This window comes from Anopheles stephensi, chromosome 2, assembly GCF_013141755.1.
Source record: "Anopheles stephensi strain Indian chromosome 2, UCI_ANSTEP_V1.0, whole genome shotgun sequence".
Lineage (NCBI taxonomy): Eukaryota > Metazoa > Arthropoda > Insecta > Diptera > Culicidae > Anopheles > Anopheles stephensi.
The window spans coordinates 85,142,588-85,169,947 of record NC_050202.1 but is presented as its reverse complement, the minus strand read 5'-3'; the positions used below and the strand labels follow the sequence as shown (position 1 = coordinate 85,169,947).

The 27,360-nt window shown below is 48.8% G+C and overlaps 5 protein-coding genes across 5 annotated transcripts; 1 reads left to right on the top strand and 4 right to left on the bottom strand.

Annotated features, from left to right (window-relative positions):
• Nucleotides 1-329: 329 nt before the first annotated feature.
• LOC118503522 (mitochondrial import receptor subunit TOM40 homolog) lies at nt 330-2,277 on the top strand. The gene is made up of 4 exons (XM_036036881.1): nt 330-841; nt 904-1,229; nt 1,472-1,696; nt 1,995-2,277. The coding sequence occupies exons 1-4, from the start codon at nt 377-379 to the stop codon at nt 2,101-2,103; spliced, it is 1,125 nt and encodes a 374-aa protein (XP_035892774.1). The 5' UTR covers nt 330-376; the 3' UTR covers nt 2,104-2,277.
• An 11,185-nt stretch (nt 2,278-13,462) lies between these two features.
• Nucleotides 13,463-25,942, bottom strand: LOC118502482. The gene is made up of 22 exons (XM_036034713.1): nt 25,546-25,942; nt 25,261-25,486; nt 25,144-25,191; nt 22,980-23,386; nt 22,803-22,904; nt 22,579-22,720; nt 20,642-20,765; nt 20,339-20,567; nt 20,181-20,276; nt 19,966-20,098; nt 18,862-19,078; nt 17,500-17,761; nt 17,200-17,428; nt 17,147-17,154; nt 16,636-16,811; nt 16,340-16,568; nt 16,058-16,277; nt 15,639-15,723; nt 14,451-14,693; nt 14,146-14,389; nt 13,967-14,053; nt 13,463-13,901 (listed from the first exon to the last, which is right to left on the bottom strand). Exons 1-22 carry the CDS (start codon nt 25,895-25,897, stop codon nt 13,648-13,650), a joined length of 4,113 nt encoding a protein of 1,370 aa, XP_035890606.1. The 5' UTR covers nt 25,898-25,942; the 3' UTR covers nt 13,463-13,647.
• On the bottom strand, nt 16,895-19,345 carry LOC118503225 (apolipoprotein D-like). The gene is made up of 4 exons (XM_036036223.1): nt 18,862-19,345; nt 17,500-17,761; nt 17,200-17,428; nt 16,895-17,114 (listed from the first exon to the last, which is right to left on the bottom strand). The coding sequence occupies exons 1-4, from the start codon at nt 19,000-19,002 to the stop codon at nt 17,054-17,056; spliced, it is 693 nt and encodes a 230-aa protein (XP_035892116.1). The 5' UTR covers nt 19,003-19,345; the 3' UTR covers nt 16,895-17,053.
• LOC118503226 (apolipoprotein D-like) lies at nt 19,763-20,799 on the bottom strand. Its single transcript, XM_036036225.1, has 5 exons — nt 20,642-20,799; nt 20,339-20,567; nt 20,181-20,276; nt 19,966-20,098; nt 19,763-19,876 (listed from the first exon to the last, which is right to left on the bottom strand). The coding sequence occupies exons 1-5, from the start codon at nt 20,756-20,758 to the stop codon at nt 19,846-19,848; spliced, it is 606 nt and encodes a 201-aa protein (XP_035892118.1). The 5' UTR covers nt 20,759-20,799; the 3' UTR covers nt 19,763-19,845.
• LOC118503224 (apolipoprotein D-like) lies at nt 22,486-23,452 on the bottom strand. The gene is made up of 3 exons (XM_036036222.1): nt 22,980-23,452; nt 22,803-22,904; nt 22,486-22,720 (listed from the first exon to the last, which is right to left on the bottom strand). Exons 1-3 carry the CDS (start codon nt 23,434-23,436, stop codon nt 22,572-22,574), a joined length of 708 nt encoding a protein of 235 aa, XP_035892115.1. The 5' UTR covers nt 23,437-23,452; the 3' UTR covers nt 22,486-22,571.
• Nucleotides 25,943-27,360: the final 1,418 nt, after the last annotated feature.

Here is a 27,360-nt window from a genome sequence, read left to right as displayed (position 1 = left end):
GCAGTGGGTACTTCGTTCGGTCCGGTCCACTCGATAATGCGGACGTTTTCTAGCATTATGTCGAGTGGCGATTGAGGGGAGAAGCGATTTGGGGGGGGTGGGGGGGAGACAAGAGCCCATTTCCGTTCGTGCCAATATTGAAAAATGCATTTTGATAAATGTTGCACTTGCCGGCAGGGTGGAACGAAAAGCGACGCCAGATCGTTCATCGTCGTAAATGTCATCGGAACGGTGTCACTTTTGGCACGTTGACACTTGGCGTTTACTTATGCAAATTGCTTCCAGCACCCCAAAACAACATCCCTTGCTTGGAGGCTGAGTCCGTGTGTGTGTGTTCTGTTTGTGCCAAAAACCGGCAGACGATGAAAGCCGGTCGATGGGATGTGTTTTGCTTCGCAGTTGGCTCGTCGCCATCTTAGCAGGCTGTGTGAAATTTCTCATTCATCAGTTTGTTTTTGTCTTTTCAGCAGCATCAGCACCACCCGTCGTCGGTTGGCGACAGTGCCAAAACAAAAACATCGAGCGCCCAGGTGCACGCACCATGAAGTTTCCTGCGTCGTGCGTACCGGAGCCGGATCCACGGTACGGGGCCCGCTTTCCGTGGTCATTCACGTGGACGTCGGGCGTCCGGCAGCCGCCACTGAACCCGGGCGATATGGCGAATCTGCACGAGCGCATCAACCACCTGCGGCCGCTCTGGTTCGAAGGGTTCCAGCTGAACGTGACGAAGAGCTGCGGCGTGAACCGAACGGTCGGTGCCAGCTGGAGCTTGAGCCACGTAACACCGACCGGTTTCCGGTTCGGTGGACACTTCCTGCGACGGTGCAGCGATAGTGTGCTGGTAAGATTGCCGTGCTTTCTGCGGGCGCTGCTTCTTACGCTAACGGACGAAATTAATTCCAGACCACACCACTTGTAGCGTTCGATGTGAATCCGACTACGCTCTGCTCGAACCTGCTGCTCCTGTACCGGCCCGTCCGGGCGCTGGGTGTTGAGCTGGCCCTGCAGCTGCAGCCGGGCGAAAGCCCGTTCGTGGACGAGTTGTCGGTGCAGTACACGGGACTCAGCCGGACGTCGACGGTACGGTGCAGTACGCCGGGCACGCCGGATACGTACCGGGTCAGCGTGGATCATCTGGTCAGTCTGAACGATCGGCTGTGCATCGGAGTGGAAGTGTTGTGCGAGTGCTATCGGGGCACATACAACACCAATGTGGCGTTCGCTGGACGGTAAGTGGGAGACAGTTGCCTTACGGCAGGCTACTTAGAGATAAGTACGCTCGGATACCGGACTGGATTAATGCGCTACAGGTTAAGGAAGCACCGAGCGCACGAGGTTTGCAGTCGGCAATTGTAGATAATTGTAGCTTGGGTTGTTAATTATGGATTAAAATGGTCATGTTTGTCCTTCCGCTTGTGGGAAAGTGTTTTATATGAGCTCTTGCATTATGCTCCCTCTTTTGCGCTTTCAGATACAACCGGGAAACGTCGACGCTGGCCGCTACCATCTCGCCCGGAGCGTTCGATTTGAGCTACTGGCAAAAAGTGTCCAACACGCTGCAGATGGGCTCGTCAATGATTGTGAACCAGCGACAGAACCGAGCGCTCGGTAGCGTCTGCTATCGGCTGGAACACGCCGACACCGTCATCCGTGGTTCGTTCGATTCCGACTGGACCATTGGCTTCACGTACGGCAGGTTAGTACCATGTGTGTGTGTGAGTCAAGCAAATCACACAACCAGCAGCAACGACAGCAAAAAGAAAACAATCCCGTTCGTTCGCGGAACCGGGAGCTGGTAAATTTCGCAGCAATTAAATCGGAAATCGAATCCGCTCGCTGTGTGCGATCCCGCTTCCTCACCCGGGCTCGCTCCCACCCCACCCTTTCGCTTCTCTTTTCATGTGCACCGGGCTGGAAAAATTCAATTCCCATCCCCCCGCCAACGATGTTAATGATTGTGCGCCGGCTGTCCGATGACGGATCGCGGATCGCAGAAAGCTTACGCCGGCCGCATTCACCGCCTGTCTGAGTTTGTTGTTCTGTGCGCCGAAAAACACGTTCCAGTGTGGATTTCGGATTGATTTGGATTCTAATTTGCTGTGAGTGTCGCCGCGAACCTCCGAAGCCTCCGAGCACGATCGATACGACCGCAGCAGCAGCAACAGCAGCAGTGAAAAGAAAAGCCACGCGGCTCATCGTGCAGGACGGACGGCATGGGAAGATTAAATGACACTACTGGGGATGGCTCTTCACACCTGGCACCGGCCCGACCGCAAACCTGTCGACCTACCGGGGTGACCCAAATTAGTCCGATAGCTCATCCGAACCGTGGTGGCCCTGCTGTGGGGTGTGGTGGTGGGTTTTTCGATGTGGAAAACGAAGCGAAGGAAAAAAGTCTGAATGTTGGCGAGCTCTCACAACCGCCATTATCACCCACAAACTGCTGTCACACGCGTTCGGGGTGGTCTTAAATGCAACGGCAACCAATTGCAATATTATAATCTCTGCGTTTCGACTCTTCTTCCCTTTTCGCTCGGGGCCCTGTTCGAGTATATCCATCCCATCCGGTCCGTTGCGTGTGTGTGTGAGATATAGGGTGACAGATAAGGGACTGAAATTGGTCATTTCTATTGATTTAATTTAAAAGTCCTCCCCCACGTCCGGGCTGCCTCCCTTCGCGTGCTTCATCCGTTTGACGGGGAACGGATCGCATTAGTTGAATGGTTGCTTATTCAAATTCAAAACTACGGATGATGCGTACACGTCTCGCGCACACTATTGAGTTCAACATTGCGTTTAGCTATTATTTATGGAATAATTTTAAAATAATTTTTAACCTCATTTGATTAACTGTATTTGAAATGAATTCTTCATGACACATAATGCGTGATAAAATGTTTGAAATCGATTTTTACAGGGTCGGCAAATCTCTAATCCAACAGTGTACGTGTATATGCAGTAAGCCTTCCCTGCGGTGACAGCAACACAGACGAGATCATGTGCGATAATTGATTCCAGTTCGTGGCTTTATTGCCGCATTTGATTAAAATTGAATTGAGAAGGCGGGGTGGGAAAGTTTTTTCCTTTTTTTTCCCGCATGCGTGTGCGTGAATCTCCTAACACAAAACACTATTAAACGATATCCTTTTTTACCCTTTTTTCTTGTGCTTGTGTGAGTTGTTGAAATGTGCCGTCACCGGGACGATTAAATGGTGCACTAATGCCTAATCGATTAGTGCCATTCGGGTAGGTAATGACGCAGCTATCATACGCACGGTAGGAAAAAGTTGAAATTGATGCTTATCCGAGCTGTTTTGATCGACCCCGAACGCCATCGATAGCAAAACCATTGTCCGGTGGAAATTGAATTTAATAAACGATTCAATGAAAATTAACTACATGCCAATGGTGCATCAAATCGCGATGAGTTTTGTTCAAAAATTCTGTTTAATGCTGTTGGCAGAGTAGCGCAAGAGAAGCACAGTCTAACAATTATTTATTTAGAACTTGTTTGCCTGTGACCCGCTTGATTATTTAGCCAAAATGCCATCAACTGTACAATGATTGATTGGAATTGGAATTTAGATCAAATCGATAGGCAAATTGCTTTGATACGGTGGGAAAGCATATCAGTAACAACCAACTACACAAATATTTCTGACCCTCGGTACATTTTCCTGTCCGGTTTCTGTGCATGTCAGCTGTAGAATGTGTGTGTGGGATTTGTTTCGGAATTTGACCTGCAAACCCACTGAAAAGGATTCATTTTCTCCCTTGCTCTGAAGTGCTATGAACTTACTCCCGTGAATTGAAACGATAACTTCTATCTAGTGAATTCCAACGTGAGAGTGAGCCAATCGCAACGGCTATGCGTGTCCGGGGCTGTCCGACGATCCCTTAAATTTTATTTTCATCCAGCCAGCCAGGAACGGGCGAAAAGTTTGGCTGGTTCCGGGCTTAGGTTACATACTAGTGTGGCTTCCGACTATTGCCCTGCCGTAAACGAACCATTTTAGAAGCCCCCAAAAGCCCCCCCCCCCTCCCCCCTGTAATAGGGTATGAAAACTTGTATGCCGTAGCTCGGTTCCGGTGGTTTAGTTATGGTGACGTCCATTTTTTGGGAAACTTTTACTCGCCCTGCCCTGGGACACTGTGGACGACCGGCAGTTAAAATGGCGAGGAAAAATACAGACAGCCGACATGTGTCACTGACCACGCACCATCAACCACTGGGACGAGGAAGCTTTTCTGTGTTCAGCTTTTAGCATCACTTAAAAGGGTTTCCCAGCCGTGGTGTGTTGAGCGCAGTGGCGTTCTCGTAATATTATAACCTGCCAATATGTCATCGTTGGATGGAAAAGTTTGTCTAGCCGTTCCCCTCATCGGGTTTTTCGTTGTGCAGGAAAGATGATATTGGAAAATTGGAACTTTGCGGAAAGTCTGCATGGGGTTTAAGATATTTCTACTTTGGCTTCATCGTCGTTGAGCGCTGTAATTATCTTAATTAAACGAACCATAAATCTTGAAGGAAATCAAACACGATTTCGAACATACATCTTTGTTAAGCACTTGGCAATCATTTGTAGACCATTATCCATGAATGTACTCCACGGTTTGCAAATAAAACCAAAGCCACGTTATTGGTTGTAACCAGCGCATTTTTTGTACTGCTCCCTTTAATCACACTCTGCCCCATGTGGTGGAAACATTCACGCTCGTATCTGGCGCGGAAATGTCAGCATAATCGTATTATGACCACAATTAAAGCCATCCTATCAACCCGTAATAGTATTGTTTGGTTTTAAAACAGTTTTATTAATCTTTTACCCCTTTTTGTTTTGTTTCGCTCGACTCGGCTGTAAGAAGAGTTATGGCGCACCGTTATTTATGTTGCCACCCGGCTACACCACCCACAGTGCAGCACCGTTTATTTGACGGCTCGTTATCTTATAAAGTTCGGTGAAGAAACATTAAAGATTATACGTTAACGCGCTCCGGGAGGGTGGGAGTTTAATGCCTTTCCTTGTGCTTGATAGCTCCGAAGGAACTGCGCTACGATCTTGAGGGACATTTCTTCTCGGCCAAAGCGAATTCATCCACCACCCACCGATGTTTAGGGAGATTTGCGCCCCTCGCAATGTGTTTTGTTTCATTGTTTTATTTTTGGGACATTTTTTTTCTGTCAGCTTTTCTTGTTTTTCTTGAGAGCAAAGTTTCTCAAAACAATGTTGGATTAAAAAATTTCCCTCCCAGCCGAGATTGTTTTTCTTTTGGCGAATAATGGCGCTCGGGACGAACATGATGAAATAGGGGATCTTAGAGGAATAAAGCAAAAAAAATGTAAATGGGGAAGAAACTGGATCCCGAAGTTTAGACGCCCCCTTCGAAACCGGGAAAATTCTTTAATTGCTCTCATTGGTGCGATTAAAAAATTAAACATTTATTATCTTCATTAATCCTACCTCCTGCCCCTCCCACCCAACCCGAATTTTGGGTGGTGGATAACAAACCGGAAGCCGGCTGGGATAGAGAAAAACCAGTGGAGAAAGTGGTGAAAATCTTGGCCAGTGTGTGCAGTGTGCCCGGTTCCACACGGTTGCAAGTGTTGGTGCGTTTCTGAGCATCTTCTCGGTAACGCCTTTTTTCACTGTGTAAACCGAAAGGATGAGAACGCGTTTTTCTTGTGAGTTTTCCTCGTTTCGGGTACGTGTACGCTTACACCACCACCACCGCCAACCAACCACTCGAATGGTTCATGGTTCATTTGTTCGCGCTTTATCTGCCAATGTTTCTCCTTCCCTCGTCCCGAAATGTGCGAGAAAAGGCAAAGTTTGGCGTCTCGGAAAAAGCACCTGCTTGTGCTGTGCTGAAAAACATCCACGTCCCACACCCATTTTCTCTTCCCTGCACACGCTCGGGATGCTCAATTTTTCTTTTGGTGAAAATTTAATGAAGCGATAAATTTCTTCCCGAAAATGCAACCATGGCTCCGCAAACGCCACCCTTCCTTCCATCTGTGTTGCTTTGTGTGTGTGTGAAGCCGCCCATCGGGTGATAAATTCAGTTGGAACGCTGGAGGCGACCGGTTTTACGACTGGTTTTTTGGAACGAAGGAGACAACCGAGAACCGAGCGTCGCGGTGTAGCGTTAGGTCGGTAATTAAATTTGATAGAATGCTGATAAAGGAAACAAAACACCACACTGGCAGCGGACGGATAAGGCAAACTGCCGCCACTGGGAAGGGTTAGTGGGAAAAAGGAACGGGGGGGGGGGGGGACCGGAACGTTGGCGAACGTAAAAGTTACAGCGAATTGGCCAGCTAATGGGTCAGCGCGATGGGAATATTTTGAGTGAGTGAAGGAAATGAATTTTCCCGCGGTTTTCCCACGATGGTTGGGAGGATGGTTTTCCACTTGGGAAGCGAGACTGGTGAATTAGCTCCGATTTAACACAAAGATTCGGTGGTTGTGGTGAATATGAGCCGAAGTGCGCCTAAAGGTATGCAATCGCGTGACACATTGCAGGAATGGTGAAATATTCAGTTAGTTACACACATTTGCATTATTTTAAATAGATTGTATCATATAGGAATAATCATTAAAAACTGAGCTTTTTTAGCAAAAAAAATCCTTGAAGCATAAAGCAGTAATTCGTCTGGTAGAGAAATTATTTTTCGCTAATGTTTTGTTTAAAGCCGTAAACCACAAAGCTGCACCAGACTGCTATCAATACATCCCATTAGCATGCAAGCAGCGTACAGTTGTGTCGTGTCCGTGTGCTGTAAGATCGTGATCCACCTCACGGCCCGCTCTGTTTCCGCAAGTGCATTGCATTTGATCCGAGCTGCACGTTGCGCCCGGGCGTGCTGTATCGGGCAAACACCGACTGCGAAAGCTTGTACTTGCCCCGCACTGAAGCACTGGATGTTGGATACTATTGCACATCGGATACGTTCGACAAGCGGAAGCACGTAGCCGATATAAATCCCGACAGAAGCACTTTTATGACTAATGGTACCGAAGCCACCCAACCGGGCAGAGCCGACCAGCGAAGAAGCTTCCGGCTTTGGCAGATAAATTTCCACATATTATTCAGTCGAGAGCATCTTCAAGTTTTGACTCGTCGCCCGCAGCGCAGATCGGGCGCCCCCAAGCCCACGGGACATCTTCTCGTTTGATTATGTTCCGTAATCGTTTGTGTTATGATTGAGGTTTTCTGAACCGTGCATCGCATCAACGGGATAAGCTAATAATCGAAGAAGCATACGAGCGATTCCGAGGAACGGGCATCGTTCGGGGGGGGGGGGGGGGGGGGGGGGGGGGTGGCGTTGGGGCCGTTCTGCACGGCGAACGACTCAGATGCTGCCGGGCTCGCTCGTCACGCTTCGACGGTACAATTATGCTACGTCGCGGATGAGGGAGGACTTATTTTTTTCGTTCTCCCTCTCCACTGGCTTCTTTCTTTCTTGCATCCCTCGAGCGAAAGCCGTCTTCAAAGGAATTGGCATTTCACTTCCTTGTTCCTTTCGCGTTGCTATGTCCGGACTTGTGGGCTATGCGGGCACCACAGGGTGGCTACCACAAGTAGTGCTTTTCGTTTCTTTTGCCGGATCGCTGCGACTTGTGCGTCGGGCGTCCACGGTTCAGTTCAAAGAAACAGGCAGCTTTTTGAAGGCTCTGCCAGCAAGGCGAACGCACACTCTCGGCGCGGATGAATTCCTCGAGTGTGCGCGGAGAAGCGGAAAAATTTACGACAATCTCATAAAAGATGCTGGGGCGCTTAAAATTTTCGTCCGACTGATTCGACCTTTCCGCGTAGGAAAATAAAGGAACGCTTGCTTCTCGAGCAGGTGGCAGAAAAATGCGTTTCAGACCTCGTTATAGCAAACACACACACAACCAGAGAGAGAGGGGATCGTTTAGGATGGTGTGTCCGGTGGAAGTGAGTTTCTGAGGACGCGCTTTACTGTAAAGGAAGAACACATTAGAAATATTATTCGGAACATGGCTTTGTAGTACCAAGAATAGAGCACAATACGCCATTTGTTGCGGATACAGGCTTTCGGTTATAAAAGCCTAAATATAAACTGCTCAAAAGGCGCGCCTTAAGGTATGCAATATGTAGTCTTCAGGTTGGTTCTACCGAGACTAAAGAGTCAGTTTTGAGGGAACTTTTGGGTCTATTCTGGTCAACTGGAGACTTTTCTTTATTTAAAGCATCAATCTATTTGGATGACAGTGTTCAAAACATATATCACAATCGTCTGTTCCCCTTGAACGCTTTCATTTGTCCGTGATTTGTCAAACAAGCCATGTGGTTCTAACTGAAACACAACCTCACAGCCGGACCGGGAAAAACCACTCCAAACATTCAGAGACAGAAATCAAAATGTCACCAAAAATTGTGCAAAAAATGCTTATGCCTATTAAGCGTACGTTAAACATCGACCGTCAAGTGTGAGCGGCAAATGTGGCATCCTTGTGGTGCGGCGGGTGCCAAGTACTACTTCACTTCAGGCCGGAGTGTGAGCGTAATTTTTAAAAGAGCCACTTTTGGGGCTAACCATGCTGGGAATGGGAGGCCTCAAACAACAACAACAACAACAACAGCCAACGAACTCTTCTCGGGCACTTTTCTCGTGGATCGTGGAACGGTGTACGTGGCGAATGTTGCGTCCCTGATGAATTATGAATTACTTTCCCGAAACCGAAAGCAGCTCCACGATTCATCATGCCTGGTACGGGGTTTGTGTCAGAATCAGGGAAGGGGGGTGGGGGGGAGGTAAGGACTAATTATGTTGCCACTCTGCTGTGGAAGATGCGATGTCCTTCATCTCTGGCGACACGTTAAATTCAATTACCATCCTTAATGTGTGCGTGCGTGCTCAGAGAATCGTCGCCCGGTCCTGTCCCATGTTCGAACGCTGTGGACAAGGGGTAAGATGGGTTTCGCCTTCCGTTTCCGGGGTGTTCGGGTTTGTCAGCTACGCCGTCGGTCGTCAGACGAAGTTAGCTGATTAAATGAATGAAACCGGAGTGGTGCGAGCTTCGGTTCATTTGTGTCATTCACCGCGACCAGCCCGTGTAGCTGTGTGTCTTGAGGAGAAAATTGAATCTAATCCAAAGCCGAAGGCACTGTCAAAAAGTTTGTAGCCGCGTGTCGCACAGCGCTGCTAAATAATTCATCTCAAGTGTTCCGGGTTGAACAAATCGATTGTAAGGAAGTAACCGGAGAAAGAAAGTTTTGATAATGGTCGCTTCTTTTTCTGTGCAGATTTTACCTGATCGAAGGTACGATCGAGAGGTTTGCAGTACGGGGAACGAAAATTGCATAACTTTAGGCGGTTGTCTTTAAGTCAGTATAGAAGCATCGTAGCTCGCGATTAGGCACAATTTATGGATGTACATTTTTGCACAAGAAAATCCAAAAAACTTGACTAACTTATTTTAAGAAGCTTGTCAAATGGCACAACTTCTTCGCCCAAACTTCCCGCCCCGAAATGGCGGTCTAATTTCGCAGAAATCAAAATGACGGCCGACAGGCAGTATAACGAATTAAATTTTAATTAAAATGCCAAAGATTTATTGACTGGAGCGTGCTCTCTCTCGCCAACTCCGAGCCAGTAACGCTTGGAATGAATGAAGGCTTTTATGTTCTCCGCCCCAAAAAAAGCCGACACGCTTCCCTCAAAACGGACGCATAAATATGCTTTATTCATCGAGTGAGCGAGCCGGGCGCCCGCGTGTCAGGGCTTCTAAATAGTTTGTTGAAATATTAGAACAAAAGCCCCGGACCCGGTGCGGATGTGGATGGGAAAGTTAATTAAAAATTAATAACTCACCTGAAGCTTCCCGAAGTGCTGCCGCTGCTTCTGCTAATAAATTGCATTTGATCGATGAGCGGTATCCATCGGACGGTCGTTGAAATATGGCTTCTGTCGGGTAGACTTTTGTAGGGGCAGAATGTTACCGTTACGGCCCTTCCACAGGGATGATAGGGCGCCCTATGGCAGCTATCAATGTAAATAGAAACAAATTGCCATTTTGTACGTTGCCCGATTGCCAGTTTGATTCGCTTTGAGAAGTGTACAATCTGCTAGCTCGCCCCCGGACGGTTCGGGACTACGGCAAAGGATAAATGAAGATCGAATTTTGTGGCCAACAGGCGGTGCACTCGTAATGCGGATTCGTTCCGGTGGGTCATTTGTAACGGGAAGGGAAGATGCGCCTGGTGTTCGTGTGGCATGTTTAGCCAGAAAGGGGGATGAATGACCCTCAAGGAGATTCGACCAATGTGTGTCGAATGTTATTGCTAATGAAAACAGCAAAACAAACCGTACCGTATTCCGGTAAATCGGTAGGGAACTGGGGGACGCAGATATTTTAATCTTTTATTATGGTAATGCTCGTTTAATGTAGCCATTTGGTTGAAAAGAGATAAACAGAAGAAGGAACGAGCGAACGGTTCTGGCGAAGTTTGTGGCCAGAAAAAGAACTCAGCGGTGTCCCCCCGGTGGTGATGGTGCAAGGTAGTTTTGAACCATTTGAAATGCAAATCTTCTACTCATACACACCGAGAGACACCGACTGAATGTAAGGACAAAGCGAGAGAGAGAGTCCTGCCGTTGTCTTTGCAACGTTACACGACAAATTACTTTTCGAACCAAGTTTCGCGGGAAGTCGGCGCAAAAATGGCGAAATGGACACGGTGCTGAGGACACCGTTGCCGCCAGGTGTTCCGTACCGTCAGCGCAATGTTGTGACATAATTTATGTAAAGTAGATTAAAATCTTTTCACTTCACTTCTCGGTTACTTTGGGTCGGGGCGAGGTTCCTTTTTTTTTAAAAGTTGCTTCGTTGTTGCTCTTCTCTATTGCTATGTGTGTAATTTTATTTTATTTTACTTTTTTCTCCGTTTGGTTCTTCGCTTCTCCGGTTCGCTTTCAACGCGCGTACTTTTAAAGAACACAGAACGGATTTATGTGGAATTTTGGTCGTCTTCCTTTTTCCGCTAAACTTCCGGTTGTACGGTTTATTTTACTGTTTTTTTTTTCTTCGACTATTATTATTTGTACTAGAAGTGACTACCAGGAAAAAGAAAATGAACGCGCGGACGCTACTTACGGTCGGAGAAAAAAGAGCCCGGGTTTTACCATAAATTATGCAAAAATACAATAGATAATACCCCCACGGCGGAAGACATACGCTCGCTTTACGGGGGTCGGTTCACACAGGTGGGGTGAAGGAACTGAAAGCTTTGGGTTTAACAACAACAAAAAAGAGGCTCCTCCTCCTGTATGTGAATGGACAAAAATGGATACCTTTTTTTTGCTGGCCGTTGCTTCGGTAACGGTAGAGTGCGTTAAAAAACTTTTCTTGACAGTTTTCCTCACGAAACTTCCGTTCATTTCCCGATCCATTAAAGAGGAAGTACGCTTCTCTTGTCATGAGGAGAGGGGTGGGGGTGGGGAGGAGAGGGATAGGGTTCCGGTGGGGTTGAAAGTTATGGTAAAAAATCAAATCACATCGAAATGCAAAATGAGCTCCAACAGTACCACATAGTCGTGCAACATAGTCGTCGAGCAGAGAGATCGAAAAGGAGCCTCCCGGTGCGAAGTGTATTTCGTTTGGAATTTGTAAGTCGTCCGCTTGCTCCGATGTGCTGCAATGCGGTACACACTTCACGATGAAACCTAAAATTACAGCCTCATTCATGGTATGGCATTACCCATTCCTTTCCCATCCATATCCAGCCTTCTTCCTGCTCGAACCCCCGGCTCGACAGCCCGGCTCGTAAGTGATCTTAACATCGTTTCCATCGTCTCGGCAAAGCGGTCCCGTTTACAATTCAAATCGGTTTCCTCTCGTCCTTTCGGGCCCGGTCCGGGCACAGCGCTACCTGTGGAAAAATGGGCGAAAAGTTGTCGATTCGATGGTTGTGTATCGACTATGGAGGCAAAAAGAAACACCGTGCGTTTCTTCGATGGAGTTTCCCTTCCAGTGATGGACTTTTTGTACGAACTTTTTACGAACCAAGAAAAAAAAAAGAAAAAGGAAGACAAACCCGAACTTTTACCTACCGACTTGATTTGCATTTGGATTTTCTTTTTCCGCGCGTTCACTCACTTACGCTCCATTCTTTTAGAGCTGAACGGTTCGGTAAACTTCTTGTCCGCATAATCCCATTGGACAGTTGGCGAAGGGAAAAAGTTGTTTCGCGCGAGGTACACGGCCACGCTGGTGGTAGGGAGGTTTTCCAAGAAGCGATGGGAAAATCATTTACATTTCATTCTACAACACCACCAACCCCCGGGAGGACCTCCGAGGAGGGGGAAGGAGAGATCCTTCTTCCTCATATTTTAAGTCCGGTCGCCGACGCCCTTGAATCGTGTGGCAACGTTTGAGAGGCTTTAAAAATCGGTGCTGTCAAAATTTTCGACACTTTCAGGAGGGGGGTTTTCCTTCGCAAAAAAAAAAGAAATTCTCCCCAAAGAAGAGGATAGAAAACCTCAAATGACTTGCCATGTGAAAGATGGTGTCACTTCATCCAGCCAAAGCGGCACATTCACGCCGGGAATGACGGTTCGGTTCATTTCACTGACACTAAGAGGCTTTACCCCCATGAGGAGGAGGTAACCACACACTGGACGGATGGATGGACGGGGGGGCATTAATTAACGTACCATTCGGATTTTGGGCGAGCAAGTCAAGCACGCACGCCTCTGTGCCAAGATGTAATGGTGGTAAAGTTCCCGCACTCGTGTGTGTGGTGTGACAACAGACCGAACCGAACCGAATCCCACCGCCGACATCCGTCAGATAATGAACATTAATTAGAATCCCTACGAAAGATGCGACCCGGGATGGCCCGGTGCGTCTTGCCAGAACTAGTTAGTCGATCCTGCAATTGCTACCCGAAGTGCACGAACGAACCCCGGATATGCGTCCAAAGCGCAAGCGACTGACTAGAGTAGCAAATTGTCATCCATACGAAATGCTTCGCAAAAGCGCAGCGTCCGTGACGTGGTTCATGGTACATTTTAAACCAACCGCCGGAAAATGGGATTCGAATTGGGACTTTTAGGGAAGTGGGATTTACGTCCGTTCCGGGTTTCTTATCCACCCTGAGTGTTGTTCGAAGATGATGTTATCACTACTTGATAGACGCTACTGAGTGAGTTTCCGACAGTTTTCTTTTTGCAAATGTAAGCACCTTCGGTAGAGATTGTAAAGCAATGATAGCACCCGATCGCGTAAAAGGGCTGCGCATGGTGTAAAGGTAAACATTCAACACCTTGTCCAATTTGTTTGCGCCGCGTTGTGAGCTGCACCGATATAGTTTGTTGAAATAATTTGCATCTTTTGTCGATGCAGTACAGATGAGATTATAGCCTTTTGCCGGGCGAAAAAGTTTCGCACTACAGATCGGGATGATGTTCTACACAACAGATTGAGGCAGGTTGTACACGGCACATTGGCACCCCGGGTGTGGCGCACTGTTTACTTCGTATAATGTTTAACCTAATGCCGACGGACGTAAAGTTTACACCAAACGGGCTTACAAACACGCAAACGCTCATGACTAGGAAAGGGGCGGGAGCAGGAAGGATACGTATGATGCAGGAACACGCCAGCCAGCACTAAAAAGTTAGTGGAACAGTTTTACCAGCATCGCTCCGAGCAGGACAGCAAGCGGGATGCTACCGAACAGCCGGCGGACGCGACTAGCCGTGCTATGGCTGGCCAAATCTTCCACCAGCGTTGGCTTACAGTAATCGGCCGTCTGCATCGTGGCACGCCATTTGTGATCGTCCCGCGTGAACCGCGTCTCGAGGAAGAGGTTCACCAGCTCGACCATATTCTTCGCCAGTGCCGGCTGTCGCGAAAGTACCCAGGCCGTTTCTGAAGGGAAGAAATTGTAGTTAGGTCGCGACTTCGATCGGGGTGCAATTGTCAGGCAAGCTTACCATTGTGATGGGTAGAATTGATCGAGGTGCAAGAGTATACGACCGCGTAGCTGCTGTAGTCCGTCGCTACGATGTCGATCGACAGGTCTGTAATGTGAAGTTGGGTAAAGATAAGCAATCGCTCCGCCATTTGTTCACGGTCAGCTTTCTTTCAGTGTGCGTGTGTGTGTGGCTCTTACCCGGATCAGCCGGATCGGTCGTGTTGAAGCGCTCGAAAAACTTGGGTATACGGGCGTCTTGGAAGACTTTCGGGTCCGCCTTGCCACCCCGATAGATCGGTTCACTCTCGTCCCCGATCTGGTACGATTCGCGTATGTTGAAGCTTCCCTTTTCACCGAGCTGGTAGTTCATCACCACACAGTCCTCGTGCTGCGGGACGGAGGGGTCGTAGAGGCGCCGTACCTCGTACCACATGCCAGCAAACTGGAGCAAACGATTATGCATTAAATCCTGCCGGTGTTGGATGTTGCGCCACTGCGCTTACCTTATCCTCCTTGAAGTTGTAATCTTCCTCAAACTGCAGGCAGGTAGTTGTGAGCAAACCACCACGACACACATCAATGGCACACCAGAGGTACGCCATTGTTACCATCCAAAATGGGATCACTTTCATCTTGTGGCGGCAAACGACAATCACCGCAGCTGGCTCGGGTTGGGAATTCCGAATTTTGGCAACGTGCAACACCAAACGCCCCCTTTTTTTACGCAGTTCTGTTTGTTCTAATGTCTAATGTTACGATAACTATGGGTTAAAAAGTAAGCCAGCACACACTAAACACTTTGCCTAACCGTTTAACCTCGACCGTCGGACGCCGGGACCGTATTGAACGCAAGCGGTCAGTAGAGCGCCTATCTTCTTGTGCTAGATTGATTCCAACCACTCTCAGAGAGCCAGTGAGAGAGTGATCGTGATCTTCGCTTAGTTCGCCCGTGCAAGCTTATCAGCAGAACGTGCTGTGTATTGCATACAGCCAAAGATCATGTGTATAAAGCATACACCACATTCTGTTAAACGTGCCTGTATATGGGCAACTGATATGTGGCTTCGTATACGCGTTACTGGCCCAGCAAACAGCATCGACAGCATCCACAAAAACAGGGGCATCGGGGCAAAATAACCCCACGATAAATTGTTTGCAGTATTCGAGCGGATTAATTTAATGTCGTTAAGTACGTTTAAACGACAAATATTTTGCTCCCCGAATCGATTACTTCCCCTTGCTTTCGGTGGTCAAGAACGAGTACGCTCTTTAACCTTTCCCATTACCGTTTAAGCGAACTTCTTTCCTCGTAAAACTAAAATCAACAACAACAACAGCAACAGAGGCGAGCAAAACTTTGAACAAGTCGAAAATAAGCTCAACCAAAGCCGTTAAAAAACGCTAATTATCAACAAAAGTGCAAGAGTGCAGTCGGAAGCAACAAAAAACCCACGACGACCTGCCGTCAACGACGAGACGAATCCGTTCCGTGCGCAATCCGTTGGCAGAAGCGCTGATTTCATTAACTTTTCATTTTCGTGCGAAAGTTTTCCCCCGTTTTGCACCACCACCACCACCGATCGTGGGCGTCAGGATCAGTTTCGTGGTTTCAGCCTCCGGTGGCTGGCTGACGCGGGGCGTCCACAAAACTCGTGCTCATAAAATTAGCCAAAGTCTTCCGATGGCTTTACGTTTGCCGGCTGGGTGCCTCCGGGATGGCCGGCGGTGAGGAAAGTTTTGCACTCATCGCAGTTTGTTGCCCGCTGAACGCGCGCCCTGTGAAAGTGACCTCGAAAGGGTGGGAAGATAGGGATGCAACTGGAGAACAATGGTTGGAGTTGGGTTGTTTGGTCGGCAGCGTTCAATGAGGATGAAGTTTATTAGCTTGGAAACGGACATTTTTTCATCACTCTTCACTTTACAGTTTTAAATTGATTTTTGAGAGGTTTGTGAGAAGTTCTGTAAGGATTTATTGAAGATTCTTTCGCAATTTGGAAGTATATAGATCGCTAAACGTTATTTGTGTCTGGATATTGGCACCTAGAAGTAAGCGAAGGGTAATTGCCGGTTGGTTCCTGGGAAATGCTTTATCCAAACGATGAAGACTTACTTGCTCTGGCCTTGCTCCGTCACACGCATATCCTGTCGGACGAAGTACTTATCCACCAGCTTGTCGACAGTGTCCCGAACGGACGGGTTGATCGTACGCTGCTTCGACAGTACCCAGGCAGCTTCAGCCGACTTGCTTTCGGACAGGTTCTTGCAGTAGTATATCAGCGCATAGTTGTCGTAGTCCGTGTCCAGGATCCAGTAGTTGGAAGTCTTCGGTGCTGTTAAAATCCACCACACCATCAAGTTCTTGCTCTTGTCACACTTCTCATCATTAACTTACGTCCTCCGAAGGTAACATTAAACTTTCCTTCCAGCGGGAACTCATCCGGAAAGCTGACGACCGCCTTCCCGATGCTACATTTCAAGGTTGTGTTGGGTAGCCGTTCGCAGCAGTTCTGCACCCTCACGGACCCATCTGCTTGCGGTGTGTACGTGGCATACCCACAGTCACAATCCTTCTCAAAGTGTTGATCGTACCGCGAGATCTCGTACCACCGACCCTCGACATACTGGGAACGCAAAAAAAAAAATCGACTCGAATCAACAGCGCTTCAAGGCAACCCGGAATGTACGTACTCTTTGCAGATCGAAATACTGTATGATCGGACGACTGGCCGGATCTGGACAGGGTTGACTGACGATCCGTTGACCTAGTGCAATCGAACCGACTGCCACTATCACCACCAGCAACCCTCGAACATCGACAGTAAACGACATGATCTCGGATCGTTCCAAACGACAAGCAGCCACACCTTATCACCTCGACAGCACCCGGCAAACTGGCACGGTAAGCCGCTGGCACGAACCAACCAACACCCAAACAAACACACCCTACTTTCATTTTCTGTTTTCATTCCATCACTGTTGTTGTTACTTTATTATACTGTTGAGTGCATAGATTATGCTGACTTATCTACTGATAACATACAGGCACACATGGCGGACATGGCGGACTAAACTAAGTGGCAGAGTTGGCAGTGGGACTCGCACCCGCCTACAGTGGTGGTAAGATGACTAAGCTCGGTTCTCTCGGTAGCTTTGGTTCGACTGGGCAGCTGTGGAGAAGAAACGATGCCGAGTTGATTACAATTAGCTCTAATGGGAGTTCCAACGGGGGTAGCTAGCCAGATGGGTACTTACAGTTGCTCCGTGTGGTTGGTGACACGCATATGCGAAACCTCGAAGTACGTCGATCGGAGGTACGACACTCGTTCGATCACTTTCGGAATGTTGGGTAGATTGGGCATACGGGACAGCAACCAGTAGCCCTCCACCGCCTGGTTCATCTCGAGGAACATCGCGCAGGAGTACACGATCGCGTAGTTGACGTAATCCGTGTCCACCACCCAGTAGTTGGTGGTGTTGTTGGCTGTGTTGGATTGAACATGAGCGCGAACCTATAATCGATCGCCATTTCGAATGGACGCCTGGTGAACTCACCTTTGCCGAAGGAAGCGATCAGCTTCGCAACCGTCGTCGTACTGCTGGTGGTTGTGTTGCTGTTTTCCTGTACGGGTTCCTCGCTAAACACGCCGATTCCGCTGAAGGTGTTGATGGTGTCATTGAAGGGTAGAAAGCCACGATAGTTCACCTCCATCATCCGATCGGACGGCTGTGCTCGACGGTACACGATCGTAACGCACTCCATGTTTCGCTCGTAGTCCTGCTCGTACCGCTCCAGTTCGTACCATTGTCCAAGATACTGCGCGATAAAAGGAAGAAGCAACACTCAACTGCTCGTTAGAAAAGTCTCCTAGCACGGTTCCGTTGACACTGGGGCCGTTAATTGGATTCCTAGCGAAATAGCCATGTCGAAGGTTAACTCTAATACAATCGCCACTTTATTGCCGCGTACGGCCAATCGTCATTGACTGACTTGTCACTGTTGTCATCATTAGCCTACCGCACGGGCCAGCTACAATGAAAGACTTTTACGAAACGGTCGCCCATCCAGCCGAGAGTTACAGCCCTTCTCGATGGATCTTTGCCATTAACCTCCCCCCCCCTAACGCACGCGTTGTCGGGAGGTCTTTATAAATCACAACCCGTAAGGCTGAAGTTCAACTAGACGCTACACGCGGCTATCCGTCGATCGTTAGCAGCGCCACGGTAACAGACGATCATCAAAGAGAAAAGTTACGCTTGCCATCGCGAGGTGCCATTCTTCCTACCAGCAGTTAATCAGCTGGACCTGAAGGCAGGTTATGCTAATTTTATGAGCGTATGTGGCCTTGACCGGGTCGTCATCAATAACAGCAACCAGCGTGCGGTCGAATTTTCTTCTCCCATAACATCGCAGGTACGCATCAAACAGCGCACTGGCGCCATTAAATTCTTCTCGTTTTCGATGCCCTTTAATCTTCAAAGACACACCAAACACCGGAGGTTGCGCAATTTTTGGAGACGTTACGGTCGAACCTGGGGATGTTCCAGAGTCTCCGCAGCATAATTAAGGAAGCAGCATTCGAGACAAACAACCCATCATCAGGCGGGACGCCCACGGGCCAGCCATCTCACCTATTCCCAACCGACAATCGGTGACGTCGCATCGCTCCTCCCCATTCCCAACAGTCGAACCGCACCGTAGCGGATGGATAGCGGCACAGGTAGGAACTGGCTCGTAATATTTATGTAATATCCGTGGTAAAATCGACCCATTTCAAGAAAGGTTACCTAAACGGGGTTGACATTTTGCGGTGGGCGCTCTCTCACTTGTAACGTTTGGTTGGTCGCACTAAAACTCCCAGAAAGTTCGCTACTTCTCACACCCGTTCTCGCTTGCAGAGTTTGGTCCAAACTTACCTTCTCCACTTCGAAGTCTTTCACGAAGGGTAAGTTAACTGTAGCCAGTGTGCAGTTGCCATCCTTAACCAGGAAGCCCTCCACGTCTAACCAATTCACGAGTAGGGTCAGGGCGAGAATGTACCACACTTTGTTGATCATTTTTAAAGCCGATTTTTTTTTAAACACTGTCACAAATTTGAGAAAGGAAGCACACAACAAGTCCTTAATATCGGAACTAGAAAAAGAAACCCAAAATGTTCTTGCGCCTTCTGTTCGATCACTGAGCGCTGATCGCCGCTGATCGCCCCGATCCGTTTCGGTTGAACTCCAAAAACACACTGAAGATGGTTTGGCGAATCCGGCGGCTTAAGATAAAATCGATTACGAAAGCATCTCTTCAGCTGCGGAACCGATGGATGGATGGCACTGCAGAGCGCTGGTGACCCCGGCGGCTTCACACACAGTGGGCAGCCACATGGTGGTTGATACTATAGGAAATGCAAAATCGGTAAGGTTGCCAGGAACGAAATTCAAATGAGCTGTGTGAATGCGGATAAAGCGATTCGCCCGAGATGGGGTTTCTGGTGTGCCACCAAGGGGGGGGGGGGGAGTTATGTGATGTTTGTTTTTATTTGATTGCTAATTTATTTCGACCCTTTTATTCATGGACTAGGAATTCATGTTGGGTGAGAAAAACATCATATAACTGCTGGAGGTTGGCTGCTTATCTTTAATGAATAATTAAAAAAAATTATAACACTCGCAAATAATATGTCCACTGTGCCGAAAGCTTGACGACACTGTGCGACAACCGTGTAATGCGCGTTGCATACTAGCGGGGGCTTAACTTGATTTTTGAATTCTATCACTACGACGACCGTCAGTTTAGATTTTTAATTATTTTGACTTCACTTCAAAATGTTTTTAAGTGACTGTTTTTTTTATTGACTTTTGGTAATAATTTCCACTTTATACTTGATACATATTAAGCGTGACACTTCTTTACAATACACTGTGGCGCTTGTTGTTGCATCTGTGGGAGGATAATTGCAGAAAAAATGGCTCGTTACACACAAACAAAAGGGAAAATCCATACCAACACCATCACAATTCAACACTTACCCTTCGGCAAAGTGTTCCGTAATGATGAGCTCATCATCGACGATTCCGTTCTGCTCCTTGAGCGCTTCGATTGTTTCCCTCAGCTCGCCATCTTCCGGCAGGGATGGGGTGCGCGACAGTAGCCAGTAGTATTCTGTGGGGGAGAAAAAAAACCAAACCAATGTTATGTCACCATCGCAAAGGAAAGGGATGCGTCCGGTGCGTGCCCCGCTTACCGAGAGATCGTTCCTCGCCGATCGGTTGGCAGCTCCAGACGAGCGAGTAATTCTCGTAATCCGTATCCAGCACCCAGTAGTTGGATTCATCATTCGCTATCCAGAGGCGGAAAGGGTGAGATGAGTAATTGTTGGGAGGAATAAAGCAAAGAACTCACGTGCTCCGTAGAACGACACGTTCAGCTTGGCCTCAAGGACCTCCGCTTCCGGATAGCTCAACAGTGCGACGCCGTCGACGGCGTACAGCAGTCCATCGGTGAGCCGGACGGCGGAATTGAACACCCGGATCGAACCGTCCTCATAGCGACTGTACTCGGCCGTTACGCAATCCGTGTTCTGCTCGAAGCTTGCCTCATAGTGCTCGAGATCGTACCACAGCCCGAGATACTGGAACGCGCCGCGAAGGGTGAATGTTTCATTGGCAATCCGTACAATCCGAAGGGAACGGTCCACAGTCTTACCTTCTCGACCTGGAAGTCTTGCACTACCGACACATCCGTACGGCACGGACGCTCGAAGATCGTACCCTGGACCAGCGTGGCCAGGAAGAGCGCACAGCACACCAATCGCTTAAACATTTTCACTCTCGAAGTCGTACCGTTATGAGTCGATGATAACCCGCGGGAGCATCTCTTTTTATATCATTTGCATAGATAAGAAGGTGGGTCGTCGGTCGGTGGGTTTGTGGAAGACGACCTATCGAAGGTGATAAGAAAATCTTTGCTCCAATTCGGCATGCAGCAGCCTCCATGTATCATCATTATCATCATCGATTCGCCCAACAATCAAACCAAACTTCGCCGTGAGTCCATGAAGTCCGTGTGCGTGATTAAACCGGCTGTGTGACAAGGCGGAGAGTTTGTTCGAGAACCCCAATTTTGACCGAGTCACGGCTCATATAAACAAACTTGGACATCGCAAAATTGAAACATCATTCAACCGGAAGCCACACGGGTGACCATAGAGAGAGAGAGAGAGAGAGAGGAGGTCGGGGTTTTGCGAGGGCGAACGTTACATAAATTCAACAACAACCTTCCCGTGTGGCCACCTTTATCTACTCACCCTCTGTGTGTACAAAGGGTTCTTATCGATAAACGCCACACGCTCACACACACCTCAATCAATGGGGTGGACACACCAACCCCAAATTGGATCGCACGCATCGTTTTCGGAACCAATTTTATGCTCCGCTGACAACGAAAGCAAGTGTCACGCGGGTTTGGGCTGGGCCGGTTTGGGGTTTTGCTGGCGTCGGAGTCAAAGAATCCGAACCCCACCAACCGTGGGCATGTTTCGTGACGCACGGTAGAAAATGTGTAAGATGTTAATCACGACAACCTCCGGAAGGTACAATCGCTTCAGAATGGGCGGCCCCTTATCGAGTGGCCCAAGATATTGCACCGGTGGCGAGAACTATAAAGCCTTTACGGGCGTCTTTCCCAGCGCTCAGTGTGCTGAAGGTGCTACGGAAGGAACTTATCATGCAGCCGTCGTTCGTTAGTGTTGCCGTGGTGGCGTGCCTGTGCGGGATGGCGTCCGGTGCCATCTTGTTCGATCGTGCCTGCCCGACGGAGGTCGATGCGATGTCGTACTTCTCGGTCGAAAGCTATCTCGGCAAGTGGTACGAGATCCAGCGCTACGAAAGCGAGTTCGAGCTGAACTTTGACTGCGTGCAGGTGCGCTACACGCTCAACGATGACGACTCGGTGGCAGTGTCCAACTCGGCGTACAACCTGTTCAACGGCTCGTCGATAAATGCGCTCGGCCGGGCTGTGCTGTCCTTCCCCGATGCGGACATCATTCAGGGCAAGCTTAACGTGTCCTTCTTCGGTGCCCGTAAGTAGTCCGACTCAAGCTAGACCCCCTTCAGATGCTAACTGTACCGTCCCTTACCACACAGCGAACGATCTGTCCAACTACTGGGTGCTCGATACCGATTACCAGACGTTCTCGGTCGTGTGGAACTGTCAACCGGTCGGCGAACAGCAGTCGGAGGAAAGCTTCTGGGTGCTGTCCCGCACACCGACGCTTCCCGCCGACACGGACATCATGTTCCGCATACACAACATCATGCGACGCTACATCGATCGCAGTCAGGTGCGCTTCACCCGGCAGGTGGACGATCGGTGTCCTGTGTTTTAGCAGACAGGCGCCTCTATAGCTTGTCTAATGTGTAATATAGGAGGTTAGCGTTCCGGTCTGTTCTTTGAGTAATAAAAATCCACTTAAACATACTTACACTCCCTGCCGATTTGAGCGCCTTTGGGGGGGGGGCTTATCGTCACCGAACCTTTGGTTTGCTATCTTATCGTTTTTAAACATTTTATTAGCGATTATGAGTAATTGGTTGAGTGTTTATTTCTTCCACGAAGTTACACTCTGATAATTTGCTTAGTACGATCGTGGGCATCGTTCGTCGGACTGGTTAGGCACCTCGAACTTCGATGCGTCGGCGTACTTCTTGACCAGCTCATCGACGCGCTTCACCACAGCCTCGTCGGTTGGGAAGGTTGGGTTGCGAGAGAAAATCCAGAAGCCCACTAGAATGCGCAGAGAAAAATGGGAATTTCCCCCCATCAATTTCACTTATCTACACTTGATGATCATTTCTCCGATACTTACGGACATTCTTGGACGGATCCCGGTAGTACGGCTCACAGGACCACACGACGGCGAAGGAGGTGTAGTCCGTGTCCAGCACCCAGTAGTTGCTGCGATCAGGCTCTGTTAAGCGGGGGAGAAGCACAATCAACCTTTTCCAATTTTCCGCAAACCAAATCCCTCTCCATCAACACTTACTAGCTCCGAAGAAGGCGACACTAAGCTTCGCCGGACGTGTCGCATCGTCCGGGAAGGACACCACGGCCGTACCGTCGGCCACCACGCGCGTATCGTTCGCCAGATTGAAGGCACCATTCTTCACCGAGATGCTGGCATCGCCCGTCTTCTGATACTCGGCCACCACGCAGTCCAGATCCTTCTCGTAGAACTGCTCGTAGCGCTTGATCTCGAACCAACGGCCGGCGTAATCGTTCAGCGAGAAGTCTTTCATCGCCGTCACATCCTGCGGACAGGCGGCGTCCGACAGTAGCCCGGCAACACAGGCCACACACCCAACCACCACAAGCGCAACCACACGGGCAAACATCGCTGCTCTCAAACTGTTCCTCTCGTGCGAACCTTCCACGGTGCGATCAACGGCCAGACTGATCGGTGAGCGTGTGCGGACGGTGAAAGAAATTACCAGCGCACGCATCGCTGGCCGCGGTAGCTATTTACCCCGTGGCGCAGCATCAGCAAACAGAAACATTGGCCCCGGCGGATTGGATTGAAGAGCGCGAATGAATCAAGCGCGATAACCTCAGCGCACCTCACACGGGCGGATTCGGTAAGCAAGACAAAGGTGTTGTACGAAGAAGATCGCTGCTTGAGATCATCGTGAGAAACGACTAGAATGATGATGTGTTGTGATGTTGACAGGTGTTCGGACGAGTTGGGTTAGAAGAGGGCGGCAGCATGTTGGAGATGATGATCATTTACACAATCAAATAAAACAAATCATCATCATGCTAACCTCGCGCATATGATCACCGAGCAGTGGACAGGTAGGTATAACCGGTTTGGGCTATTTTTTTGGCAAAGCTGTTTTGGGTGTTAGGAATAAGATCACTTCAGACAGGCGGAGTGTTTGCACAGCGAGACGATCGCTCTTATCGCAATTGACTGTGAGCTGACTTTGCCAATATCAGCATGGGAGTATGTGGTATGCTTGGAGTGGTTTGGATTACGATGTTTCCTTCCTATTGTTTACGGGCTTGTTGTGCAAAAGTTTAATCGTAGTTCCGTGATGATCCCTTCTTTGTTATAGCTTTATTATGAATTGCTTTAATTGGACGCATAAATGTTACAAGCGAACCATATAGAAACACTGAGGCAAAGAGCTAGTTAAAGCGTTCCAGTAATTTTCCACTCAGTGAACTTGACCGTCACAATGATAAAGCAGTAGCGGTGTCAGTCATCCATTGGATTAAAACTGATTTCATGCTGTGGATAGAAGATCAAAATAATATGGAGTAGAGTGCAGGCTAGTCGCTAGAATCAGATGTCAGTTGAAGGTGGATGGAAAATTGCCTGAATTGCTTGCCTGTCTTTTCTTCAATCTGGCTGTACAGAGAGCCACCACCTCAAGATCTTTGGGGATCGTATTGCATAAGTCAGTCTTGATGTTTTGCATTTTCTGATGACACAGACATAATTGGTTGGGAGATTAACGAGGCAAACCAAAAATGATAAAGGTGTAAAGATAGGTGAACATACTTCTGAAGTCCTCCGAAACTTCACCAATCTAGGGTCATAAGTCCTTGCTATCTGCCATCCGGTGATACTACAGTTTGAGGAAACTTCTCCACTCAAAATACCTGTCGTTTCGGATGAAACCGGACTGTATAGAATATTTGCAGTCCCAGTACTCACATACGCCTCTTAGCCGCGTTTGAGAGCAAGATGCTTAGAAGGATTTTTGGTTCTCACCATCTCACCATCGAGCATCGAATCAGACTCACCTGGCTCCGTTGGGCTGGTATGTCATGAGAATGGCACCGGACGACCTAGAGCCATTCACATGCAAAGGGGAGAAGCGTGGAAGGCCCCAATTGAGATGGAGTGAAGGCGTTGATGCAGCCTTCAGAACGGCTGGGATAATGGATTTGCCGACGACGGCGCTAGAGGCTAAAACCGCGAAGCTGCAACCCTGATCAGCGAAGTCCTGGTTAGTCGTTCTTTACAACAGATCAACTTCCATGTGGCTTTCGGTCATTAAAAGTCCATCCCCAGACAAACAAAAGACACACCCATTTAGAATTCAAGTAATTTTTATACATCATCCTTATGATTATGTTTTATCGACTGTTGGGATTCTGGTTCATGGAATAATATACTCCGTATGTGGTGTCACCATCCCCATTACTGGCACGGTGGGTAGGTGGTGATTGCGGGATCAATGGAGCAGCAGCTGTAGTAGAAAGCAGAAAGCGTGAATTAGTCTCCTAGCAACCACGGTAGAGCGGGTGAGAATACGTACAACTCTCCGTCCTGAATGGTAGGGCGAAGGTCCGCCTCGTTCAGGAACTCATCGACATAGCGCTGCACTTCGGCCTCAGCCTGGGCAGACAGCTGGGGAGTGCGGGACAGCACCCAGGCACTCTCGGCGCGCAGCGTGTCGGCCACTCCGAAGCAGCCCCAAACGACGGCATAGTTGTCGTAGTCCGTACCGAGCACCCAGTAGTTGGCGGAAACGTCGACCGCTCCTGTAGCGGAGGTTGGTTAGAATTGCTGCGCAATGTGACGCGCCGTCCTCATCACTTACCAGCATCGAAGGTAACGTTCAGCTTAGCCTCGAGCGGAGACTGATCGGGGAAGGCAACCACGGCACGGCCCGTATCGGACGAGCGGACCTGAGACGGGGGCACCATCATCGAGTTGAAGACGCGCACGCTACCATCCTCGTTCAGGGAGTATTCGGCCGTGACGCACTCGCCACCCCGCTGGAACACCTGCTCGTAGCGGCGGATCTCGTACCACAGGCCCAGGTAGCGGGGCACATCGAAGTTCACGTGCACCGGATAGTCCTGGCACTGTCCAGTCGAGACAACCTGTCCGCTGGCCAGCTGTACAAGCCCCAGCACAAACACTGCGGCGATCAGTTGAATGGAGTTCATCGTTTTGGGTGCTGCTGCTACTATGTATCAAGTCACCGACTAGTTTGTGATGGTTCCAACCCCGGCCGAAGACTTTTATACGAACTTTCAGAATGCTTTTCCTGGGCTTCCCGTTATCACCAGCCCATAAAAGCGCACCGAACCACCGGCCGGCAGAAGGTGCTGACAGACTGTTACGCGATCTTGATAAAGCGTATCTATCGTAAATCTGCACCCAACCACCGATAAGGCCACTCGCCAGAACGGCAGCAGAAACAACACACCAAACACCAAGGTGGACTGACTGACCGGACAGGTCCAATCGATTTCGGATTGCTTTCTGCGGTATCTAACTGGCCGCTAATGGCTGCTTCTAGAAAGTTCCTCATGTTGCTCATGTCCCATAATCGGCCGTGCGCCCTATCAGTTGTAAATCAAATTTTCCGGTATCAGTGTAAAAGATGTTGGACCACACCGTTCGCTGCGGCTAGTTGTGCGTCTAGTTTGTGCGCGTCGTACGCACCACCAAAACCTTCCAGAAACAGTGTGTTGTAGGACGCTCGATCGTCGTCCCTATCGAGCGACGAGTGCATTATCGGGCAATTTCATTGATTTGTGAAATTGATTTTGGAACTTTGCTCGGCACGTGCTTAACCCAGTTTTTCTTCTTTTACTTGCGTGGGAACTTCATCCCAGGAATGTGCAACGCAGACGGTTCAATCACCTGATTTTCCTGAGGGATTATTATGTTTTATTGGGCTATTAGCACCTATCGGACACTGTTTGCCATTGTGGATGGAATGAGCGTTTGGAATATGGCGGGGGGGTTGATGTTGTTGATGTACTTAATGGGCCTGTTACGTCGTTTGCGGTGGAATGCATTTTGGTGATAAAGACGAGCAGGTTGTAATTCGGTTGGCGGTGGGATAAGCAAAGATAGCGCTGCACTTGTTGGACAAAGAGGAGGAGGTCATTTGGCGATATTCAAAGGCTTCAATAAAACTACGCTTGATCCGTTGCAAGAACAGGCCCTTTAGATGACTGGCTCTTGGACGATGAGATCTCCTAGTAGACGAGGCCACTCCACTCATCATTCAGCCCGTCAAAGGGCAGCCTTGAAACCCCGTTAAATCGTTGTTCGAGGTTTAATTCCTGAAAGGTTTAGGATCATTTTCCAACTTGACCGTTCTCTCGTGGTTGGTGGACTTATGCCAGAGAAGACTTAACATCATATGTCCGGTTTGGGTTGAATCCTCGGCTGGACCATGCCTCATTTGTGCTGAACGACACTGCCTACAGCTTCCTAGAAATAACCCTATTGGAGTAAGTCTAGACTGACTGGCGGACGATATGATCGCTTACTAGACGAGGTCTCTTGGACTTCGAATCTGCTGGCGACTGTCCACACTGCTCATCATTAAGCCTATCGCAGGGCAGCCAAGAAAGTCGGTTGAATTTATGATCGATTTTCGACCCGTTATAGG

Excerpts from the sequence above, each read along its gene's own strand:
- LOC118503522 (XM_036036881.1), top strand. The coding sequence starts at position 377 with ATGGGATGTGTTTTGCTTCGCAGTTGGCTCGTCGCCATCTTAGCAGGC. Across the intron at positions 1,230-1,471 it reads AATGTGGCGTTCGCTGGACG|ATACAACCGGGAAACGTCGA; the intron begins GTAAGTGGGAGA and ends TTGCGCTTTCAG. Across the intron at positions 1,697-1,994 it reads ATTGGCTTCACGTACGGCAG|AAAGCTTACGCCGGCCGCAT; the intron begins GTTAGTACCATG and ends CGCGGATCGCAG.
- LOC118503224 (XM_036036222.1), bottom strand. The coding sequence starts at position 23,436 with ATGCGTGCGCTGGTAATTTCTTTCACCGTCCGCACACGCTCACCGATC. Across the intron at positions 22,905-22,979 it reads TGTCGCCTTCTTCGGAGCTA|AGCCTGATCGCAGCAACTAC; the intron begins GTAAGTGTTGAT and ends CCCGCTTAACAG. Across the intron at positions 22,721-22,802 it reads GGATCCGTCCAAGAATGTCC|TGGGCTTCTGGATTTTCTCT; the intron begins GTAAGTATCGGA and ends TGCGCATTCTAG.
- LOC118503225 (XM_036036223.1), bottom strand. The coding sequence starts at position 19,002 with ATGATCAACAAAGTGTGGTACATTCTCGCCCTGACCCTACTCGTGAAT. Across the intron at positions 17,429-17,499 it reads GATCGCTTCCTTCGGCAAAG|CCAACAACACCACCAACTAC; the intron begins GTGAGTTCACCA and ends AATCCAACACAG. Across the intron at positions 17,115-17,199 it reads ACCAACCACACGGAGCAACT|CTGCCCAGTCGAACCAAAGC; the intron begins GTAAGTACCCAT and ends TCTTCTCCACAG.
- LOC118502482 (XM_036034713.1), bottom strand. The coding sequence starts at position 25,897 with ATGAACTCCATTCAACTGATCGCCGCAGTGTTTGTGCTGGGGCTTGTA. Across the intron at positions 25,192-25,260 it reads ACCATTCAGGACGGAGAGTT|CTGCTGCTCCATTGATCCCG; the intron begins GTACGTATTCTC and ends TTTCTACTACAG. Across the intron at positions 20,568-20,641 it reads AAGACTTCCAGGTCGAGAAG|TATCTCGGGCTGTGGTACGA; the intron begins GTAAGACTGTGG and ends GGCGCGTTCCAG.
- LOC118503226 (XM_036036225.1), bottom strand. The coding sequence starts at position 20,758 with ATGTTTAAGCGATTGGTGTGCTGTGCGCTCTTCCTGGCCACGCTGGTC. Across the intron at positions 20,568-20,641 it reads AAGACTTCCAGGTCGAGAAG|TATCTCGGGCTGTGGTACGA; the intron begins GTAAGACTGTGG and ends GGCGCGTTCCAG. Across the intron at positions 19,877-19,965 it reads ACGGAACACTTTGCCGAAGG|ATGCAACAACAAGCGCCACA; the intron begins GTAAGTGTTGAA and ends ATCCTCCCACAG.